General features: G+C 46.1%; 1 protein-coding gene across 2 annotated transcripts in view; it reads left to right on the top strand.

Moving 5' to 3' along the window:
• MRPS5 (mitochondrial ribosomal protein S5) overlaps positions 1-23,103 on the top strand; it is a 93,090-nt gene that overhangs the window by 66,992 nt on the left and 2,995 nt on the right. For both annotated transcript variants that reach the window (XM_074949873.1, XM_074949872.1), the window contains exons 7-10: positions 470-516; positions 1,416-1,473; positions 5,667-5,729; positions 17,802-17,938. In XM_074949873.1, coding sequence (XP_074805974.1) covers positions 470-516; positions 1,416-1,473; positions 5,667-5,729; positions 17,802-17,938 — 305 coding nt within the window. The remainder of the gene's footprint in view (positions 1-469; positions 517-1,415; positions 1,474-5,666; positions 5,730-17,801; positions 17,939-23,103) is intronic.

The raw sequence follows: 23,103 nt of genomic DNA, 5'->3' as shown, positions 1-23,103 counted from the left end.
ATTTAGCCACACTTACCTCTTGTTTTTGGTTCCACTCTTTTTTTACTATTGCAGCTATTATGCCTGTTTTGTTTTCTGTTCCCCCTGCCTCCAAAAAGTTGGCAGGTGTCTTGAAGCTCTTTAAACAGAGGGGTCCCCCTTGGACACAACAGTAAGGTTTGAGGGATTGGTTGGAACAAATGGATGCGGGAAATTTCTTTCCTTGCCTAACTTGACTTGACTTTGATTGATACAACAGTACTGCATCCAGTTGTTAGATACTGGTAAATGTTACATTTTTGGGGTCTTTTTCTGGTCCATTTCTCTCATAGGTCTAATTCAGTGGAGTGGAAATAACAGGTGCTGAGGGTAAGGTGGTGGAAATGACATGTTTAATCACATAGCTCTCGCTGAACCCCTGTAAGAGGAGTAAGTATGTACTGTTTACATGTTGTTTGTTTTTAATAACACATCTACTTGTGTGTCTCAGGTTTTGCCGTGGGGAAAGCAAGTGACAGGATGACAGCTTTAAGAAAAGTATGTAATTTTAAAAGTAAATGTAAATATTTCATACCTATTATAGTTATCAAATATAGAAATGTTTTTAAGTATCCGTGTTTAGTACACACTACTAATAAAGTTTTGCCTGTATGCAAAATAAATAGTTTTGTTCCTTTTAGTAATACAACAGCTGATAGTATGTTGTATTGTACACTCTAACTCACTTATAAGTGGCTGTCCCAAATTGGACACTATTGATACACACTTCGTCTCTTGCAATTGACATGTTGTATTTTGAAAAACTACGTGAGCAGGGATGGCTCTGGTAACTTTATGTACATTGTTCCCAGTTACTTTCATTTCAGAGTTGCAGTATCTTTGTATTAAAAAATCTAATTTTAAATTTAACTTTCTTCTTACTGCGTTTTTGTATGTGTTTTTATTTTGGTTAGGTGGTTTTTGTTGTTTGTTCAGTTTTTTAGGACAAATGCTCTTGTCTGTGGAGTCCCAGGTTACAGTATAAGACTTCTAATGCTCAGGCACCCCAGTCGGCCGAGGTTTTTGTTTTTCTCTGGAGCATAGTGGCTTTCTCAAGTCTTCCCGAGGCTTTAGAATGACACGTGGTTTCCAGGAATCCTGCTCATGTGTTCTAACGCCCAGCGGTCATCAAACCAGTAATGATAAAGTAACCAAACTTGGATACCCCTGTTACTGAGTGAAGATGCACCTGCGTGGGACTGCATCCAGTTAGTTGAAAACATTTTGTTTGATTAGAATTGTTGAAATTCAAAATGGCATTGAGGTGGACGAAAAGAGGCTATCATTTTCCTGAGGCTAGTTTTGTTTGGCTGAACAGCTGCAGATTGGAGTTACTCCAGTCAATGTAACTTTAACAATTATTGTAAGAAGAAATATTTTGCTTGTTTGTTTTCTAGGCAAAGAACAGAGCAATTCACTATTTACACTATGTAGAGCGATATCAAAACCACACAAGTAAGTATTAAGGGTTTTTTTAGACTTCTTCTTTAAAAGTTTCAAACTGGTGTTAAAAACACCAACCTGCAGCCAGCTGTTGCAAAAGGAAACCTATTAACTAAACTTTTTCTTGCCTGAATGTATTACATTGTAATTCTGCTTGTGTTATTTCATTCCTTCAGTATGTTCTCTTAAATCTTAGCCCCAGACTATTCTGGCTAGACGTATTGATCGTGTCAGATAGTTCCATGCAACTGCTGTGCAGAAATAGTCACCATTATCTGGGATAAATATCCAGTTTACTCTTTATTTTCATTCAGTCTCAAATCAACAACTATAGGAAGATCAACAAAGAGAAGTCGTGGCTTGGACTCATAATATGGGCTACTCTTCCCCATGTACTAAACTGGGAGATATTTTTTTCCCCAAATTTAAAATTTGAATCTCGAATGCCTAAAAGACGCCAAGACTTTCAGACTCTTTAAGACTCTTATAGCATTTGCAGCTCGTGTAGATCTGTGCAAGCACAGTTTGACCTCTGCTGGGCCGGTACCTTGTATAAGCCGCCTACTTCCTATAGCAGACTTGCTGGCCCCATGCCCTTCCCAAACCACTTCACTTTTCCTAAGCACCCAGCAAGTCACGGTCTCTTCCCGCAGGCCTCTGGAAAAATGGGAATGTTGGCAGCTGGGGCATTAGGGCAGGAGAAGCTCAGCGTTTGACGCTCTTTGGCAGCTCCAGCGTAACTCAGGTTCTCGGGAGATGAGCTCCACTCCTCCTATATGTGTGTCCCATGCTAGCACCGTGGGCCTGATCCTGATTGGGGCGCTGGGCATTACTGTGAAGAGAAACAATCTTCCTGCACACCTCCTGCCACTTTAGGGGAGAGACTCCGCCCAGCAGAGCTCCTGAGTGTGCAGGAAGGAATCCTGGTGCTGTCCAGGCAAACTGTTGTGGATTATAGCATTCAAGTGAACTATGGCCATCGCTTTGCAATAAGCAGGTTTCAGAGTCTTCTAGTGTGAAGCGACATATGATTCTTCCTCGTGTTCCGTTTTCTCTTTAAAAGACCCAAGGAATTCTAGACAGAAAACAACATTAAGAGAACATGAACGTTGCATGGTTGAACGTTCAAATATAAAAAAAACAAAGCCAAAGCTCAGGTTGCCCACAAAACAGGCTTCACTGTTGTTGTTTCTCAAATAATACAATTTAATGTTGTATAAAATATTTTCTAACCTTGAATACATGTGTAGACTCGTCTAGTACTGTGTACTGCTCTCTTTATGCCAGACAGTCAGTGAAAAACATTAGTATACAGCTCTGTAGAATAAAACATTATTACACAATGTATTATACATAAGGCTACGATTTTGTCCTGTGGGTCATGGAAGTCATGGAATCCGTGACTTTCGCCTCCGGGGCTGGGAGCTGCAGGGTCCTGATGCCTCCCGCAGCAGCAGGGAGCTGTAAGGTACCCCCGCTGCCTGAGGCAGTGGTCCCCCAAGCTCCCAGCCACCATGGGCTGGGGGGGTACCCCACAGCTCCCTGCCAGCCTCGGCTGTCAGGAGGATCCCCGCAACTCCCTGCCAGCTGTGGTGATTGGGGCACCCCGGCAGCTTCCCCCCGCTGCTGGGGAGGGGTTGGGGGAACCCTGGAGTTCTGAGTCCCCATAGGTGGTGGGGGCCCCAGCCACCTGCAGCTGCCCAGTCCCTTCCCATTTTATCATGAATATTTTTAGTAAAAGTCAGGGACAGGTCACGGCTTCCGTGACTTTTTCTTTATTGCCCATGACCTGTCCCTGACTTTTACTAAAAATATCCATGACAAAATCTTAGCCTTAATTATACAGACCAAGGATGATGATAAAATATTCATAATAGTGAAAAATGGACACTGGTCTGTATAGGCTGCCTACCCTAACATGCAGGTAATTGTCTTGTCCTTGAACTACATCCGGTGAAGGCTGTACATAGGTAGGGTGACCAGATGTCCCATTTTTAAAGGGACAGACCCGTTTTGGGGGACTTTTTCTTATATAGGCCCCTACTACCCCTCACCCCCTGTTCCGTTTTTTCACAGTTGCTATCTGGTTGCCCTATACGTAGTACACGGGTGCTGACAAAATTATGACCATACGTACCGTCTTAGAGATAATAGGCTTTGTAATTGAAAAAATAATACTGGACCATGTTGACAGTGACAGTAGTGTAAGTATATGAGAGTGACAAAAGTAGTGTGCAAAGATGCTATGCTTGTGTCTAAGGCTATCCAAAAGGCTGACATCGTATTTATGAAGTCGTGTGTTTACAGCAACAGTCCTAATGTATGTGTACAAAGGGCAGGATGAAGATTGCTCAGGCCACCTTCACTTTTGCACTTTCTGATTTTTGAGTGTTTCACTGTGCAGCCATAACTTTCTCACTGTAGGTGTTTCGTGTGAAGTAGATACTAGGTTAGTGACCTCAGTTATTGCTCTTCTCAGACTTTTTTGTTCCTAGTTTGGGACAAGCTTTGCCTTTGTACGGATATGTGCAGCTCCCTTTAATGTCAGGGAGTGTTGCATTTGTGAAACCAGCCTTTGACTTCTGTAAATCCAAGGAGAGAGAGACTCTGCCCCTCTGCAGACCTCACTAAGGGTCTTGCTATATCATGGACAAAGATCAGCAGTGGCATCACACCCAGAGTTTTAGGACACAGGAGCTACTCACTAGTCTGGCACCTGACATCAGTGTTGTTAGTTCCTTAAACCTAGTTGTGCACCATCCTGTCACAAATGGAGATGGGTAGCAGGGTTTTGGAGGGTAAATTAGATGCTCCAGTTAATAAGAATGGGAGGAGCGTCAGGCACATAAGCATTCAGCTGAAACTTCTTTCCCCTTCTTCTCTTGCCACTCTTTTTTTATGGTTTTCCAATCACGTTGACTTTTAAGAAATATTTTTCTCTGAAGTATGTTGTGTGAAAGGCCCTTGGCAGCAGGAGTAATGGACTGTACATCAAGCACTGCAGAATGCTCAAAAGAAACAACATGAAAACATGGAAGAATCTCTCTCTTCCAGTTGTCGTAATCTTGGGTGGTGGTTGTATCCGGTATCATTTAAAAAAAGTCAGACAGAAGTGATTTTGTTAAGTTTACCATGTCCCTTTGTCAATAAAATAAAGCTATGGGGGTCCCCTTGGAGCTTATTCCGTGGCCAGTCATAATTCCACAGCAGTAGTCTGGGGCCGTGTTACCAGCTGGCAGTTCTAGACCCTGCAGAGCAGCACAGGGCTCTTCTGTTGAGCCATCTTAGCTCAAGTGCTAGAACTCTCCCTAGAGATGCTGAGTGGGGTACGTCAACACTGCATTTTAAAACCATGGCAGTGAGTCTGGAGCCCATGTCTACCGACTCAGGCATGCAGTACAGCACTAAAAACAGCAGTGTAGACGTTGCAGCTCAGGCTCTGAAACCCACCCTTCCTCGCCAGACTTCATGACCCGAGCGCCAGCCCTTCAGCCCAAGCCAGCTGTCTTCACAGCTGTGTTTAGTGCCATAGCATGAGCCCAGCGAGCCCAAGTCTGTAGACCCAGGCTCTGAGACTCAGTGCCACAGATTTTAAAAGGCAGTGTAGACCTATCCTCTGAGGTTAGGTCCTATGTGTCCAGCTAGCTCCAGGCAAGCACAAGGGGATTTGGATTGTGTCTCAGGAATAAAGCCACCTAAGGACTTAGTGACTAAGTGGATAACCTGCAGGGAAACCCTAGGAACAGCCAAGCTTGGGGAGAAATCTTAGGCTGAGTGTTTTTCAAGGGTTTTTTTTGTTTTGTTTATGGTTTGTTGCGGGGGTTTTTTGGTGTGGGGTAGGAGGTTGGTTGGTTTGTTTGTTTGTTTCCACTAAGCCTAAATCCCAGGAAGGAGGTAAGTTTGTGCCATATATAAACACTGTGCAAGTCAGGGTGGGATCATAACCTGCTTATTAACTCTCTTTATTTTGCCAGTGACGGTCGATTCTGTCTATGTAATATTGCAGTAATATTGGCTGTTGTAAAGAGTTAATTTTGTTTTAGAATTTTATCTAGATGTGTTCTTCTGCTAAAATTCCTAAAAGAGAGTAAGCTGTGATCTCCTCATCAGAGTTCTGGATTCTGTATATGTTGATACCCTGTAATTTAGTTGAACTGAATAATTCTTAGAGAATTATATTGTAACCATATTATTTTTATTTTCAGTTTACCATGATATTACAACAACTTTTAAAAAAACAACCATCCGGATGAAGAAGCAAAACAAAGGTAACTAAAAACGGGCTTGGAGCTTCTAAGCATTATTTACCAGCTCATTCATGTTCCTGTGACAAAGGAAAAACGTACATACTGAAGTTAATTATTCTTTGATGTAATGCCGTCCTAGAGATACAGCCATCCTATTTTAACTGCTGTTTGTTGCCAGTGCCGTACAGTAGGATTACCAGCCATTGCCATGTCACTATGGTATATTTAAATCATTGATCTCCTCTCTTCCTGGTCCTGTTTCCCTCCCACCATCCCTGCCTCTTCCTCCTCTCAGCACCCAATTTGTCTCCCCCAGCTACCTCAGTTTGTTCTCCCTCCACCTTCCTCAGGGTCTGCTCTAGGCTACCTGGGTGTGGGAGCTGCTCTGGTGCTGGCTGGAGGTTAGGACTATTTTCTGCCAGCAAACGATTAGCGACAAAGACCATTAGAGCCAGTGTAGGGGCCACCCAATGAAATGAATGGGCAGCAGGTTTAAAACAAATAAAAGGAGGTGGTTCTTCATTCAGCGCACAGTCAACCTGTGGAACTCCTTGCCTGAGGAGGTTGTGAAGGCTAGGACTATAACAGGGTTTAAAAGAGAACTGGATAAATTCATGGAGGTTAAGTCCATGAATGGCTATTAGTCAGGATGGGTAAGGAATGGTGTCCCTAGCCTCTGTTTGTCAGAGGGTGGAGATGGATGGCTGGAGAGAGATCACTAGATCATTACCTGTTAGGTTCACTTTCTCTGGGGCACCTGGCATTGGCCACTGTCAATAGACAGGATACTGGGCTGGATGGACCTTTGGTCTGACCCAGTATGGCCATTCTTATGTTCTTATATACTCTCACCACCTTACCCACTTGGTTTGTGCTCTGGTAGCATGTCATCCCAGCTGTTTGCTCCCCTCTCCCCTCCCTTAGTGGGTGCTCTCCTAAGCCACCTCCTGAACTGTATTAAGCTGGCATATTGATGCTCTTCTTTGAGATTTGGATGTGCCTCATGCATGAGAGATTGGAGTCTTTTGAATAGGACTGTCCATCAGGGCCACGCATGCTCCTTGCTCCTCATGTTTCCATGCAAGGACATAAAGGGTAGGGTGGCTCCGATCCTTCCTTGGGTCCCTCTTACTGCCTGTGGCTGTGAGAGAGAACCTGATGAGTGTGCAACCTGCTACTCTCTTCTGAGCTTCAAAACTTGTTCTTTTTGTCACTAATTTGGTCAAGAAACTTTTGTCTTCACCCCTCTTCTTCCGCATATTGGATGTTTCCAAAACAAAGAAGCAGAAACTCTGCACTACCCCCGTATAATGGGTTTGGGGCCTCATGCTGGCTGCCACATCTCATGGCTGTCTAAGCCATCAGGGTTCCTCCCCATCTTCAGATGAACTCCTCCCCGTCGATGATAGGCACAGCCAGTGCTTCTCCTGCCAGGGAAGGACCATATACCTTTTTTTGTCCTCAGGGACCCACACGTCCAGGGGCACTCAGATCAAGTTACACCTGCTAGAACAATCCATGTGAGTCACTTTGGACCCAGAGGAAACAGCAACCACAAAAGCAGACTTAGAATGAGCATCCACCTGCATTCCCTGGAACACACACCGTATCCTGGGATCAGGGAGGAAAAAACAGCAAAAAACAGTTGTTTGTCATCAACAAAGCCCCAGCAGTAGGTGCAGCACCTATGCCCATGATGCAAAGGCAGATGCCGAGAGGCCAAGCCAGACAACATAAAGACCATGCAGAATCATGTAGTAAGAAGGGTATAAAACACTACTTCTCCAAAGACAAAACATCTGAGACCCTCCATCAACACTGGAATGGTTCTGGAAAAAGAGAGCCAAAGCCAGCCCAGTGCCAAGGAGCTGTCTGTGGAGGAATTGGTCTCTGGAGGGGACATCCTCTGCACCAAAGTGAGGACGAGCACTGAGCCTGTCACTCTCTGGCACCAGCATTTGCAGAGACATGCTCCTCTTCACCCTGCCGACCTACTCCTCCTCACTGGCATCAAGTGGGAGTCCCTCTCCCCTACCCTTAGAGGGTGACCCCAAGGAAAGTGATGAAGAGCCCTCATTTAAAGCCTGGAGCAGATTGCCTTTTGCACATCCTGATCAAGGAGGAGATCTTATTCTCCAGGGGCATCGTTAGCCTGGCCACCGATGCAGGAGCCAGCCATTGCTCCACACTCGCAGGAGATAGTAGAGAGACAGCTGCAACCCCCATCTCCACCTGAGGACCCAGCCTCATTGCCTGAGAAGGCAGTGACACCAGCCCCTACACTGAGAACTGATGAACTCAAAGCATTCCAAAATCTCCTGTCCCATATTTCAGAGATCCTAGACTCTAAATCAGTGGAAGAGAGATACCAGGTGTCATGAAGGGCTTTGAACATTTCTAGGTCCACTCAAACCCAGGATCTCCAGTAGTATCATCAGTGCAGGAGAAGTCAAAGTCTGCAAAGGGCATGGCTAAGGGTAAAGACCTCTTTGGGCATAAAGCATTCTCCTCTGCCTCACTGCCGCGCCGGGTTGCAAACTACCAGACCTTGTTTGCAAAACATAACTTCCTCACTTGCATGTGGGTCACTCCCTTCCTGTCTCAGATCCCACAGGAGAACAGAGAGAAGCTAAAAGAACTCATGAGTGGCCCAAATGGTCACTAAAATCGTGGCCACCATCCGACACAGCTGCAAGGTCAGTGCCCATATCTGTGATGATGAGGCAAGATCATGGATTCTAACGTCCAGTATATCAACAGCAGTTCAAGCCCCCAGAGGGATGGGGAGGTCTTTAGCAGCAGAACAGACAAAGTGCTGAAAGACTCAAGGGCTGTGCCAGTCTTAGGTGTTTAGGAATACCGGCTTCCTCGTCAGAAACCACATAAACCAAGCAGAGCCAGAGGATATCACCTTACTGTTGGGGCTGACAGCCCAAATTCTGACCCAGAAGACCCCGGCATGCCAAAGGCCACCTGTTACTCTCCTCCACTGTACACCCTGTGCCCTCACAGGGGCAGTGGGGTTGATGGCAGGGCTGGCTAAGGCTGCCACCGCCTTTGGGAGCAGCCTTGCCCCTTTCTTTTAACTGATTGATTCAGAGGGAACTCTGAGACCCTTTGGAGAGCCACGCTCACACATGCTGGAAGAAAAAAACGTTGCTTACCCTACGAGTTCTGCGAGATGTGGTCGTCAGTGTAGGTCCCACAACCTGCCCTCCATTCCTGCTTTGAGTCCTCAGCTAACCTGGGCTTCAGTCTGTGAGGGCGCTGAAGGAGAGTCCTGTCCTCCGCCAGGAGGCACAGGCCACGTGCAGCCATGACACACGCCGCTATTCAAAAGACTCTGATGTTGCGTTCATGAGGCGCGTGCACACCTGCCGCGGGATCCACGCTGCCTGCAGCACTTTGAAGAACCACAGTTTTATTGTAGGGCGTTCTTTCTCACGACTTACCTAATTCCTGGGCCTAGTGTACTTATACCAGCCCCTGTCCATGTCTGGATGCACTCCAGCGGTGTGTTCTGTCGTCTTGCTAACGTAGCCTGTAACACAGATATCTTTAGGAGGGGCTTGTTTAAACTCTTAGCATTTTAACATGCAGCCATTCAGCTTGTTGTTTATTTTCAACATATTTAGTTTTATATTCTAAGTACCTTCTATTTTAAAAACAAACAAACATACGTTATGTCATAAGTTGGTATTAAAGGTCAAATTTATAGTTTCCGGCATAGACATGACTTCATCTGGAAGGACTTCATTTATGAGTTGTTTATGACTGCTTTCAGAGGTGAACAAATACAGTCAGCAAACGAAATCGCGTTCACACAGGACCGGTTTAGACTGTTGCTGAGTGACTAATCGGTGCTCTAACTTTAATATGCAGTAGGGATATAAGTACAGCTATATGGTCCCTTTTTTGTTTATAACCCCAATTTCACGGTAGCAATAAGACTCCAACTACCAGTGTGTTCCCAAGGTTTGTTATGTTTCCTGAGTGGTAGAAATCACTCGGGGGTTGGTTCATAGTGAGCCAGAGGCCTGCAGTAGTCCAGAAATACTACCCATTGTGTTCAATTGCTTAATTATTTCAATATTCGCAGATTAACAATATTTTTAGTAGGCTGGTACACTGAAGCTTTGCGAGTACCATTTGATTTTGTTGCTTACGTGTTGTTCTATTACAACAGTTGCTAATTATACAAAGTTATTAGCATAACATGCACTCTGTTAGCATCTAAAAATTAGTGTGAACCCTATACTACTTTTCTAGGGAAAAAACTTTTTTCTTTTTTCAGTAAGACTTCTGTTAGTGTGACTGTGAAATCTTAATGTGGGTTAGAATATTATTTATAAAGCAGCAGATACAGAGTCAAATTGTCCCCGCATTTAGATTCCTACATCTCCATTGAATTTAATGAGTTTATAAGTTTATAAATAAGTAAAAATTTCCCTGTAGTGTTCCAGGCTAGTCGGTACAAAGAAATCTCAATATATCTTGCAATATTTTAAAGCAAAAATATCCAAAGACCAGCAGTAATGCTACTGAACTAAACACTTGAGCAAACTGTTATGAACAGATGCTGTTATTAATGTAAAATATCAATGTAAAGCTCTCATTTGGAACAATTAGATTCTCCCAATGAGAAACAAAACAAGGCATTCCTTCCTTATCTCTGTCATGCTGTCTGGAGTGGCTCACAACCATGAGTGTCTATCTCAGGGCAGACTGTCAGAAACAGGACTAACACCCCAAACTGGTGGCGTGTTCTACCATTTGATTTCACCAAGAGAGTAACACATGTGAACTCCTGGATCACTCTAACAGTCTTACCCTGGAGTCAGACAGTCTCCTTAGACTCTCCAGTCTGTCTTGCCACCCAGACAAGCTGGACTTAATGATAAATGGTCACTTACATAAAAAATCACACCACATTCAGGGTGCTCCCAGTCCCAAGAGACCAATCACTTACCCCGGGTCAGTTGGTACTCTAGATCTTACACCAAATACAGCGCTTATAGACAATCCTATAACAAACTAGCTAAAGGTTTATTAACTAGGAAAAAGAAGTGTGTATTTACAAAGAGCAAACACATACACACAAATGAGTTGTGATTCAAATCCTAAGAGTGACAGATTTGTAATGATCTGTCAATTTGAAATGTCTTTCAGGGAAAACCTAGGGATAAATCTCGGTGACCTCTCGGTTCAGTTTAGTGTCTCTGGCCCTGTAAGAGTTCAAACAGCAAAGCTGTAAATTTCTTGTGACCCTGTTTTATCTTTTACAGTCAGGCTTGGTGTACACGACAGAGTTAGGTCAACATAAGGCAGCTTACATTGTGAGTGTCTACATACAATGCTGCTTCCGCCAAAGTAGGTAGCCCTCTACACCGACGTCATTACTCCACTTCCATGAGAGGCGTAGCACTTATGTCACTGTAGCTTGGGTGATGCAGTGTTTGTGTAGACACAGCTTTGTTTGCACTGGCTGTTGGCTGTCAGCCCCAAGCGGGACTCTCAGCTGCCTCCCCGCCCACCCCAGCACTGACAGCCGAAGCTAACAGCCGGGCGCAGGCTCACAGCTGGAGCCCCCTCACCCATTTGCTGACAGCCTGAGTCTTCCAGTCTGAGAGGAGCTCCCTTGCATGTAGCATTTCCAAGGTGTGATAGGGCCATTCACCAAACCATTGTGTCACAATGTTCCTTCGTGGCCTGTTTAGTCGACAGGCCTCCTGAATGCGGGCTTGGGGGGAAATTCCTATGCTTGGGTTCATAAGTTCAGAGCAAACATTTTCAAAGTTATAGAGCAAAACTTACTTATTTCCTTATAGCCTGGAATAGCGACATTACACGTGAGATTAGTGCAGGCAGGAACTTACAGCATTTCATAGAGAGTCTAGATGCTAAATATATTCTTAGAAAATGAAAACCTATTTTAAACAAAACTGACATCTAGATGGGCTGGATTGGTTTCCAGCTATTAGCATGTAGGTTCTTAGTAAACGCCTATGGCCCTGACCAGAACTGGTGCCACAATCGCCATTCCAGGATGGTCTGCAGTACCACATTTATGTAACATATCCAGAAGCAAGAACAGCAGGGGGCCCCTAGTAAACTGGCATTTATTCTCAGATGTCCTCCTGCATTATGATTAGTAGATCGCAAAACAAAGCCTAGCCTTTTCACCATCTAATGTTTCTTCCAGAAATGGTCCTCCAGTAGTTTAACCTCTGATTGACACCCTGCCCTGTAGTCTATCCCCATTCCTCATATATGCAATAACCCCTGACTGATCATGCTTATAGCAGGAAATGTAGATGTTTGGGTTTTGTTCTGTGTACATAGGTGTGTAAGGGGGAGATGGGTGCCATACTCCCATTTGTGTCCTTAAAAACCTCCCCCTAAATGTATACATCTGCCTGTGTCCCACATTAAACAGTATGGCCTGTTCTTTCCCAATAGGAAGAGATCATGAGTCCATAATAATGCTTTTGTACCTTTGGATCATTTGGTCTTCCTCCTGACCCCAGAATGGTACCTACCAGTTCTTCCATAACACTTCTCTAGAAGAATTCTAGATCTGGTTATGAAAAGCAAAGCCCTATTCTGTTTATAGTAAGCAAAAATATCATTTACAGTGGAGTCGCATCACACGCACATTTAACTTACGCAAATTCAACTGTACGTGCTCGGCAAAAAAAAAGAAAAACAACAATAACTCGCGGCAGTGAAGTACTGTACAGGAGTCGACGGGAGAGCGCTCGGGGGGGTCGATTTATCGCGTCTAGTCTAGACGCGATAAATCGACCCCCGCTGGATTGATCGCTGCCCGCCGATCCGGTGAACATCTCGCCGCGCTGTGTGTGATTTCTAGCATTTAAAGATACGTATTTTTCGTACAACATGGCCCCTAAACACAAGCCAACTACTTCATCTGGTGCTCAACCAAAGAAACAGCGATCTGTTCCAACGCTGGAGGAGAAACTGGCTGTGTTGGACTTATTGAGAGACGGTATGTCAGTCTCCAACGTGGCGTGTAAATATGGCCGCAACGAGTCTAGCATCCCTGCCATCAAGATTCGAGAGAGAGAAATTCGTCAAGCCGTGGCATCAAGTGCTCCAATAACCGCTAAGGTGACGACCCAGGTGCGTGATAAGACTTTAGTGAAGACTGAAAAGGCATTAAACTTATGGCTGGAAGACATGAACCGTAAACATATGCCTATCGATGGCAACACGTTGCGAGAAAAGGCTCTTAGCCTCTACGCGCTGTTCAAACCTCCCGCCGAAGAGGGACAGCCTTCTGAGGAGAAGGAATTCAGAGCCAGCCACGGTTGGCTTAACAGTTTTAGGAACCGCTTCGACCTCAAAGACTAGTGGTGAAGCTGCATCTGCCAATGAAGAGGCAGCAAAAGCCTCCCCCGAACAACTAAAGAATGTCACAGAAGAAAAGGGCCATCTTCCGGTACAAGTTTTTAAAGCTGACGAGACTGGGCTCTTCTGGAAAAAATGCCCAACCGCACTTACACTTCGAAATCAGAAGGACAAGCCCCTGGCTTCAAAGCAGCTAAAGACCGCGTGACTGTGTTGTTTTGTGGCAATGCGGCTGGGCATTTAATAAAGCCGGGCTTGCTCTACAGGGCTGCAAATCCCCGTGCCCTAAAAGGCAAGAACAAAAATCTCCTGCCCATGTTCTGGCAATCAAATAACAAGGCTTGGGTGACAGCAGCATTATTTCTGGGTTGGTTCCACACATGTTTCATTCCGGAGGTCAAGCGCTACCGCGAAGAGAAAGGACTTGACTTTAAAGCGTTGCTGCTCGTAGACAGTGCTCCTGGCCACCCTGCGGCACTCCGGTTTGCACATAACAACGTTGAAGCCGTCTTTCTCCCTTTTTTATTCTTTCATTCTTCCGTGTCTCTCTCTTTTTGACTATACGCGATTTTCGCTTTACGCGCTGACTTTAGAACCTAACCCCCGTGTAAGATGCGACTCCACTGTATTAGCAATTTACAGAGTAGAAAACATACCAGAAATAAAAACTTGATTAAGAAATATGTTTTAGAACCCAGCTTATGAAAACTAGCTCTGATTTTGTCTCTAGGGCAGTAGAAGAAAAAGATTACAGAATGTTTCTCTTATATTTGGCCTGTCCATGTGACATTTCATCCTGGAAGGAATGCGAACATGCACAGCTAGACAACTTGTATAGTATTCCCTCAGCTGTCAGACAGTGTCGCTCGTTGCGATACACAAGTGTTTGACTTCAGTATTGCTCTAGCAATGCAGTATCCATTCCTTGCTCTGAAGCATTACCCAACAGGACATTTACTGCTCTTTGGCTATTTTTAGAATACATAAGATTTCATTTTCTTTCTCATCCAGTTATAGCGTTTGTTGATTTTTCTGCTATTCGATATGCTTAGTGTTATATCTTTTTGTATTGTGTCAGCAGTTCTAATTGCACAAAACATTCATACATATTGAAGTATCCTTTGCTAGAGAAAACAATCTCCTCTTCCTGTTTTTTAACTGATTGGTCTAGGTCACACATTTCTTGAAGCGTTTTCAACACTGCATGAAATATTCATGCTAGTGACTACTATGTTCTGGACAAACCCTATTTGGGATTAAATTAGAAGTATAATTCTAATTGAACATTTAAAATACTATATCAAATGTATAGATATAGTTAAATTGTCAGAATGTTGTTGTAAATCACGTGTCTATGCTGGTTCCTTGGTCATATTAGCTAATGGGATCTTTGGGGTTCTATAGATGTTTAAAGTCCTACTATTCATATCCTACCTCAGCCCATGCTTAGCATTACAGAAGCTAAATCCAAAGCTATAGCAGAGTAAGCTTTCTTCTCCCATTAAAACAGTCATGATTGTAACCTACAAGAATAGTCACAGTGAAATAGGTGCATGACTTGTAAGCTAATTTCTAAGATTAACTGAACAGGCAAAATGCCAAATAATTTGTAAAATGCAGCAATAAGGCCATGAAGCACTATAGCAATATCCTATGGCTATCTTTAGTATAGAGGAAAAGTTACAACACTTCAAAACCTCCACTGCAGTAACAATGCCATGAGGCAAGGCATATGCAGATTCATCTTCCATTAAGGTATCTTTTCTCCCTACATGGTAACAGCACTCTAGCTCCTATTTCTCTGTCCTGAAGCCTCTTCTTATGCAGTATCAAAGTTGGTGAGGTACTTTATAAACTCCTTCCCCACTAATTTACAGCATTTCTCTCAATAAATGGTCACAAAAGACAAAGATTTTGAGATTTTTAGTACAAAATTTGTAAAACTAAGCTCAGTATTGTTTTGAGTATATTAGTTTTTTCTCTTCTTAACTTCTTACTTTCCTTAGCTAAGCTACCTTCATAACTGTAATTTGTTATAACATATATGTAATATATAATTCTCATAGTCTAATAGTAAATATTAAACAATCAAAAGTCTGTGGTTAAAGAGAAGTTTGTATTATGGAGACAGTTAAAACCTAAATGCAAACTTTGCTTTAAAAATTTCATTTAAGTTATGTTTGAGGATGCCACTATTTTCTTATCTGTTGATCTGTATTTGGTTAGTTACCCAGAGAATGTAACAGTTTATTCCATTAACATGTTGTACTTGAGTTTTATTACTTAGAGCCCTGAAAGTTTATTTAATTAGCAGGAGTTAACGTCAACTGGCTTCCTTTTGTGCCTAGCTTATATCTTTGTTTGGCATGTGAAAAATGTTCAGTAGTAGGTAGGCTCCTTTAAAAGCTACGCTTTTAAGTGGCTCCGCTGATTCAACTACAATAGCATCATGTGGAGCTCTCCAGAGCCCATCCCCTCCCTCACACTTAGAGCTGCAGCTTTGCGGATGGAATACTTGTGCTCAATTTATGCTGGGAACAAATCTTGGCCGGTAGTTGATTGTCTAAATTGCAAGACTGTGTTTTTCATCCATTAAAAACCTACGGAAAGCTGTGTTTTGACTACGGTGGGAGAAAGACAAGAAGCAGAGCCATGGAAATGGGAAATTGTGGACCATTAACAAATGAAAAGCATTTATAACCTTTCAAAGACCATTCAGATGTAATCGTATCGAAAACTTGATTCTGTCTTTGAGCATAAAATCAACACTTTCTCAAACGTCGGAAGAATAGCTTCAGATGATTGTCATTTGTTTTCCGATTATAGGTTAGAAGAAGAAGAAAATGTTAATGTAGTAAAGCCTGCAGTACTGGAATAGATTTTTTCACCCCATTTACTCAGCAACAAGACTGTCCCGCAGAGTGGAGTAATCTATAAGAGCTGTCTTCGCAGGTTTTAAATACAATTATTTAAATCTATGGCACATAGGCTTTTAAAGATTTATAGACCTAGGTCACATGAAACAGATTTTACTGGAGAACTAGCGCAAAATTAAAAAAAAGAAAAAACCTTTCAGTAAAATATGGCAAGTTTTAGTAAAACATTTGCAATTAGTTCCAATGCACTATAATTATGCAATAGAATCAATACAAAGTTTACATCCATCCACCCAACTACTCAGCTTGTTTTTCTTTAAATGCCTCGCCAATCTACTAGAATTCTTTGAAGGGGTCAACAAGCATGACCCAGTGGATATTGTGTACTTGGACTTTCAAAAACCCTCTGGCAAGGTCCCCAAAAGCTCTTAAGCAAAGTAAGCAGTCATGGGATATGGGGGAAGGTCCTCTCCTGGATCAGTAACTGATTAAAAGATAGGAAGAAAAGGGTAGGAATAAATGGTCAGCTTTCATAGTGAAGAGAGGTAAATAGCAGTGCCCCCCAGGGACTGTACTGGGACCAGTGCTGTTCTACATATTCATAAATGATCTGGAAAAGGGGTAAACAGTGAGGTGGCAAAATTTGCAGATACAAAACTACTCAAGATAGTTAAAACCCAGGCAGACTGCAAAGAGCTACAAAAGGATCTCACAACACTGGGTGACTGGGCAACAAAATGGCAGATGAAATTCAGTGTTGATAAATGCAAAGTAATGCACATTGCAAAACATAATCCCAACTATACATATAAAATGATGGGGTCTAAATTACCTGTTCCCACTCAAGAAAGAGATCTTGGAGTCATTGTGGATAGTTCTCGGAAGACATCCACTCAATGTGCAGCAGCAGTCAAAAAAGCGAACAGAATGTTGGCAATCATTAAAAAAGGGATAGGTAATAAAACAGAAAATATCATATTGCCTCTATAAATCCTTGGTACGCCCACGTCTTGCATACTGCGTGCAGATGTGGTCGCCCCATCTCAAAAAAGATATATTGGAATTGGAAAAGGTTCAGAAAAGGGCAACAAAAATTATTAGGGATATGGAACAGCTTCCAAATGAGGAGCGATTAATAAGATTGGGACTTTTCAGCTTAGAAAAGAGACAACGGGGGGGGATATGATAGAGGTCTATAAAATCATGACTGGTGTGGAGAAAGTAAATAAGTGTTATTTACGCCTTCTCATTACACAAGAACTAGGGGTCACCAAATGAAATTAATAGGCAGCAGGTTTAAAACAAAAGGAAATATTTCTTCACACAACGCACAGTCAACCTGTGGAACTTCTTGAGAGAGGATGTTGTGAAGGACAAAACTATAACAGGGTTCAAAGAAGAACTAGATAAATTAATGGAGGATAGGTCCATCAATGGCTATTAGCCAGGATAGGGAGGGATGGCGTCACTAGCCTTTGCCAGAAGCTGGGAATGGGCGACAGGGGATGGATCACTTGATGATTCCCTGTTCATTCCCTGTGGGGCACCTGGCACTGGCCACTGTCAGAAGACAGGATACTGGGCTAGATGGATCTTTGGTCTGACCCAGTATGGCTGTTTTTTTGTTCTTATTTACATCAACGTGACTGTGAAGAATATAGAGGATAATAAATCTGCAATATTTTATCCTCAAAAGAAGATTCTGGATGCTTTTGCTCTTCACAATCTAATTCCATGCCATTTTTAGGCTACCACTGGTTAGTTTGTGGTATCCAAGTTTTTTTATTCAAGTTGTAATGATTTTATTAGCTTTCACATAATGTCATTCACATTTGATTTTTTCCAGGGCATGGTCTTCATTGCCATCGAGCCATCATTACCATCTGCAAGCTAATTGGGATTACAGACATGTATGCCAAGCTTTCTGGATCCAACAATCTGCTTAACCTCACCAGAGCTCTCTTTAAGGGTTTAGCAAAACAGGTAAATTTTAGTCTGTACTTGCAGTCATATTTGCAATGGTCAGAAAGTGAAATATAATCAATGCTTTGTGGTATAGAACAGAGTAAATTCTAGGTTCAAAAAGTAACAAAGTTCAAATGAGTTCTACAATTCCAGGAGAAAACAGAGTTTGAATTTCAGTCTCCTCTTTCCACTCCCTCAGCAGTCATTAGTCACTTACAGGTGTCCATCAGTAACTCTTATGCATTCAAGTATAAAGTGCCTCAAGGGGAAATCTGAATTTGTGGGATTGATTTGCTTTTGTCAGTGACATTTAAAAAGCGCAAGGAGATAAAGCCTTAATCCTACTTTTATTGCTGTTACTTCTTCAGTCACATTTTGGGTTGTCTCTGTTGGTGTACTGAACACAATCATTACCGCTCCTGAGCAACAGTGCCTGAGAACTAGTGGGTAGGAGTCTGTAGTCCTGACTGCTGTGGGCCAGTCCATAGTCAGCTGACATTTTAAATGTAGTCTGCAAAAAAAAAAAAAAAAAAAAAAAAACCTCACATTTTCTACTTTAATCTGTTGCTAGTCTAGTTAAAGAATTGCAGATGCTTCTTTCAGCTTTTTTTAAACAATTCTGTTGTAGATTATCCATCTGTTGTAGGAAGCTCAAGTGATTTAGGAGCGTTAGCCCTATTGACTGAACCACTTTTGGAAATATGTTCCTTAGCTAGCAGGACTGAAAAGTAGCAAAATGTTTGTGTGAAAGGAAAGAGAGGCCCATTTGGTGCATCAGTGCTTTAAGAGATGTGTATTAAATGAGTTCTTCGAGTGCTTGTTCACGTCCATTCCACATTAGGTGTGCAGGGCCGCATTCACAAGCGTCGGAAACTTTTTCCCTTAGCGGCTCCGGGCGGTCCGGTGGGGCCCCCCAAGTGGTGCCACTGCGCCATGCATATATAACCCCACCGGCCCGACCTTCTCCACTTCCTTCTTACCGTCCGTGACGACGTTGGAACAACCTCTCTCGTAGAAGAGCAGTCCCTTAGCCTTTAGAGTAGCTGTTATCAGTTCATTAACATATCTGTTGTGGACACTTAAGTCGTTAGGTGCTTGGAGGCCTCCAGCACCCGCCCCGGGCCACAGGGCATGCCACAGGCCCACGGCTTCAAGGCTTGTGCCACGTGCTGCAAACCTATGCCAGTTAGTGACCCCCATGACTCGTGTCTACATTGCCTGGGGGATGGACATCAAACTGAACAGTGTAGGATTTGCAAAGCATTTAAGCCAAGGACAAGGAAAGAAAGAGACTTTTGTCTAAAGCAACTGTTAATGGAGGCAACATTGCAGCCGCCAGGCCCGGAGCACCCCACCCCACTCAGGCTTCCTCGGTGCATAGTGCCCCAGAGCCGTCAAGAGACCCGGCACCGGCTACAGACCATAAACTGTCGGCCCCAGAGCGCCAGGCTAGGCCCCGGCACCGCTCGTCCTCCCCGGTGCGGCCCCTGGTGCAGCCGAAAGGAAGGCACGGTTGTTCCCCGCACAGGAGGCCGGTGCCTCCCAAGGCCCGGAGCGCCGATAAGAGCGGGAAGGCCGTGGTACGGCACTGACAGCAGTGGTCCCGGTAGCACAAGCCCCACCGAGTGCAGACCTAAGTGAGCTTAGTGCGGACAATGGGCTCGAGGGCATAACGGATCACCCCTCTACGCCTGGCACCTTTGAGGCTGCAAAGGACCTCATCAAGCTGTTGGCGGTGAGCCCCCTCCCATATGGGGAGAACCCTCCGGCACCCATGTTTCGGGTGCCATCGAGGGGTAAGCCGGCAATGGTGTGCCGCTCAAGGACACCATCCCGGCACCGCTCCTGGAGTTGGTCCCAGTCGAGCTCCGACTCCACGGACTCACTCTTGCCAGCGGCCCAGAAAGAGGTTGCAGCACCGGCAGCGGGTCAGCGCGAAGAAGCACCGGAAAGGGCACGCCGCTCTCCGGCACCACCCAGAGACCAGCACCAGGAGGAGTTGAGATGGTCCTCGCCAGAGGACTCCCGCAGACAGTCCCGGTCCAGGGAACGCTGGCCCCGGTCCAGATCCCGGGCCCGGTTCCAGTCCTGGGGATACCGGTACTGGTACCGCTCCCGCTCAGCCAGGAGCCACTCATTTTCCTGCCGGTGCAGATCGTTGGCATTGCCGTGGCCTTCACAATTGGCGTCACCGCAGTCTGACACTGACTCCAGCCGCTATAGCTACTCGCACCGGGACCCCGACAACGGGAACCCTCAGGGGAGCTGGCAACCCCAGTGGGGGCTGCCAGGCCACTGGCCCTTCTGGACCCCCTGGGCCTATCAGGAGCACCAAGGGGGCCCGTCCAGGGCAAGTTACTCGGTGCAGACAGTGCTGGAGGCTACAGTATCTAGGCCTCCAGCATCCCCCCAGCATAAACCTGAGAGACCGGCACCGAGCCTGGTGCCATCCCATGGACTCCCATCCCGGCCTGAGCCGGAGGCCCCTCCCACAGGAAAAGGGGAGCAGGAGGACCAACCGGAGGGGGTCGAGCAGCAACTAACCTCCTCGTCTTCCCCCAAAGAGGTGGTGGCGGTACAGAGGTGTCCAGCCGTCCACTGATAGACCATAGAGCTGCCCCAGGGATTGCTGCACAGGGTCGCCCAAAACTTGGGGTTGCAGGCCGAGGAGATGGTTGAGCAGAAGGACCCCATGGTGGACATTTTGAGCCCCGAAGGACCATCCACAATAGCGCTCCCGCTCATTAAGACCATTCAGTCTAACTATAAGAGTATATGGCAGACCCCGGCCTCCAGCGCTCCAACGGCTAAAGGAGTGGAGCGTAAATACTTTTCCCCATCTAAGGGCTATGAGTTCCTGTTCTGCCACCCAAGTCCATGCTTCCTAGTAGTCTCGGCGGTGAACAAAAGGGAGCGCCATGGACAGCAGGCCCTGGCCCCTAAGGCCAAGGAGGCAAAACACCTGGACCTTTTTGGCAGAAAGGTGTACTCGTTGGGGGGCCTTCAGCTGAGGATTGCGAACCAGCAGGCCATCCTCAACAGGCACAATTTCAACTCCTGGGCGGCGGCGGGAAGTTTAAGGACAACCTCCCGCAAGGTTCCCAACAGGAGTTCATGGCCCTGGTGACGAGGGCAAGGCAGTAGCCAAGACCTCTCTCCAGGCCTCCCTGGATTTGGCAGATGTGGCGGCTAGAACAATTGCGTCAGGGGTGGTCATGAGGCGCTCAGCGTGGCTCCAGGAGTCAGGCCTGCCCCCCCCCCCCCTGAGGTCCAGAATACGCTCCAGGACCTCCCTTTTGAAGGGTCTGGGCTCTTCTGGGACCAGACAGACACGAGGCTGCACAGCCTTAAGGACTCGTGGGCTATGCTTAAGTTGCTGGGTATACACACCCCGGCGACCCAGAGGAAGCCCTTTAAGCCGCAGCCTCCCCATCAACACCAGTACCAGCCTCGCCGTAGGCATGAGCCTTACCGTAGGCGAGGCAGGGATAACAGGCAATGGCGCAACAACAATAATAATGCGCCGGGCCAGAACCAAGGCCAGCACAAACCCCCGCCGGGCACTAAGCCAGGCTTTTGAAGATGCACTCGAGGTCAGCGTACTAGACCACTCACTGGATCCGTCCCTTTGTTTCCTGAACCGCCGGTCCCGTTTCTCCCGTGCGTGGTCCACCATTACATCAGACCATTGGGTCTTATGCATGGTGCGGAACAGGTACTCGCTGCAGTTCACCTCCCTCCCACCCCTCTTTTCCGTCCCTCTTCAGGGACCCCTCTCACAAGCATCTCCTAGAGAAGGAAGTCTGCTCGCTGCTAGAGGCGGGGGCGGTAGAGGCAGTGCCGCACAGCCTAAGGGGGAAGGAGTTCTCCTCCCGGTACTTCCTCATCCCCAAGGCCAAAGGGAGCCTTCGCCCCATCCTAGACCTGCACGGGCTAAACAAATTCCTAGTCAAGGCCCGGTTCCGCATGGTCTCTCTGGGCACCATCATCCTTTCCCTGGATCCAGGGGACTTGTACGCTGCCTTTGACATGAAGGACGCGTACTTTCATATCGCCATCCACCCAGCACATCGGCGGTTCCTACGCTTCACCGTTGGCCAAGAACATTACTAGTTGCAGTTCTCCCGTTCGGTCTAGCCACAGCCCCACGGGTTGTTCTCGAAGTGCATGGCGGTGGTGGCGGCCTTCTTACGAAGGCAGAGAATCCGGGTGTACCCGTACCTCGACGACTGGCTCCTGGCGGGCCAATCCAAGGCAGAAGTGTGGGGCCATGTGGAGGTGGCCCTGAGATTGTTCCACGAGCTGGGACTCCTGGTCAACGTCCCTAAGTCCACGCTCATACCCACGCAGAGAGTGGAATTCATGGGGGCAGTCCTGGACGCAGTGCAGGCCAGGGCAAGCCTTCCGGTGTCCCGATTCCAGGCTATCCAGCAAGCGGTGGCCTCCCTGCACCAGTTTCCGACAACAACGGCCAGATGCTGCCTGCGGCCAGACTGAGACTCAGGACTCCGCAGGCGTGGCTTGCTCGGGTGTACCACCCAGGCAGGGACCCCCCGGACTTGGTAGTGACCACCCCAAGGGACATGCTGGACTCCTGGCTGTGGTGGCAGTCCCAGCCTGTAGTTTGCAAAGGCATCCCCTTTGCCGCCCCACTTCCAGACCTGACACTGGTGACGGACGCATCAGACCACGGATCGGGGGCTCACCTGGGGGACCTCATGACGCAGGGGTTGTGGTCCAGAGCAGAGTGGTCGCTCCATATCAGTGTGAAGGAGCTCAGGGCAGTTTGTCTCGCCTGCCAGACCTTTCACGCCACTCTGAGTGGTTACAGCGTGACAGTTCTGACAGACAACACTACTGCCATGCTTTATAAACAAACAGGGCGGGGCCCATTCCTCGCCACTCTGTCGTGAAGCTCTCCTCCTCTGGGATCTTTGCATAGCCCATGCAATGCACGAGTGGACGCTCAGGGCGGACGTCGTGCTTTTGCTCTTCTGCAGGTGGGGGTTTCCCCGGGTAGTCCTGTTTGCCACCAGGGCCAATGCCCAGTGCCCGCGGTTCTGCTCATTCCAGGGCCACAGCCCAGGCTCGCTCGCGGACGCGTTTGCGATCCCATGGAGAGGGGGCTTGATGTATGCCTTCCCCCCTGCTCCTTTTGGTGCACAAGGACCTACTCAAGGTGC

Source organism: Natator depressus, chromosome 3, assembly GCF_965152275.1.
Source record: "Natator depressus isolate rNatDep1 chromosome 3, rNatDep2.hap1, whole genome shotgun sequence".
NCBI classification, from domain to species: Eukaryota; Metazoa; Chordata; order Testudines; family Cheloniidae; genus Natator; species Natator depressus.
Note: the sequence above shows the minus strand (reverse complement) of the source record. Positions and strands in the feature narration are given on the sequence as shown.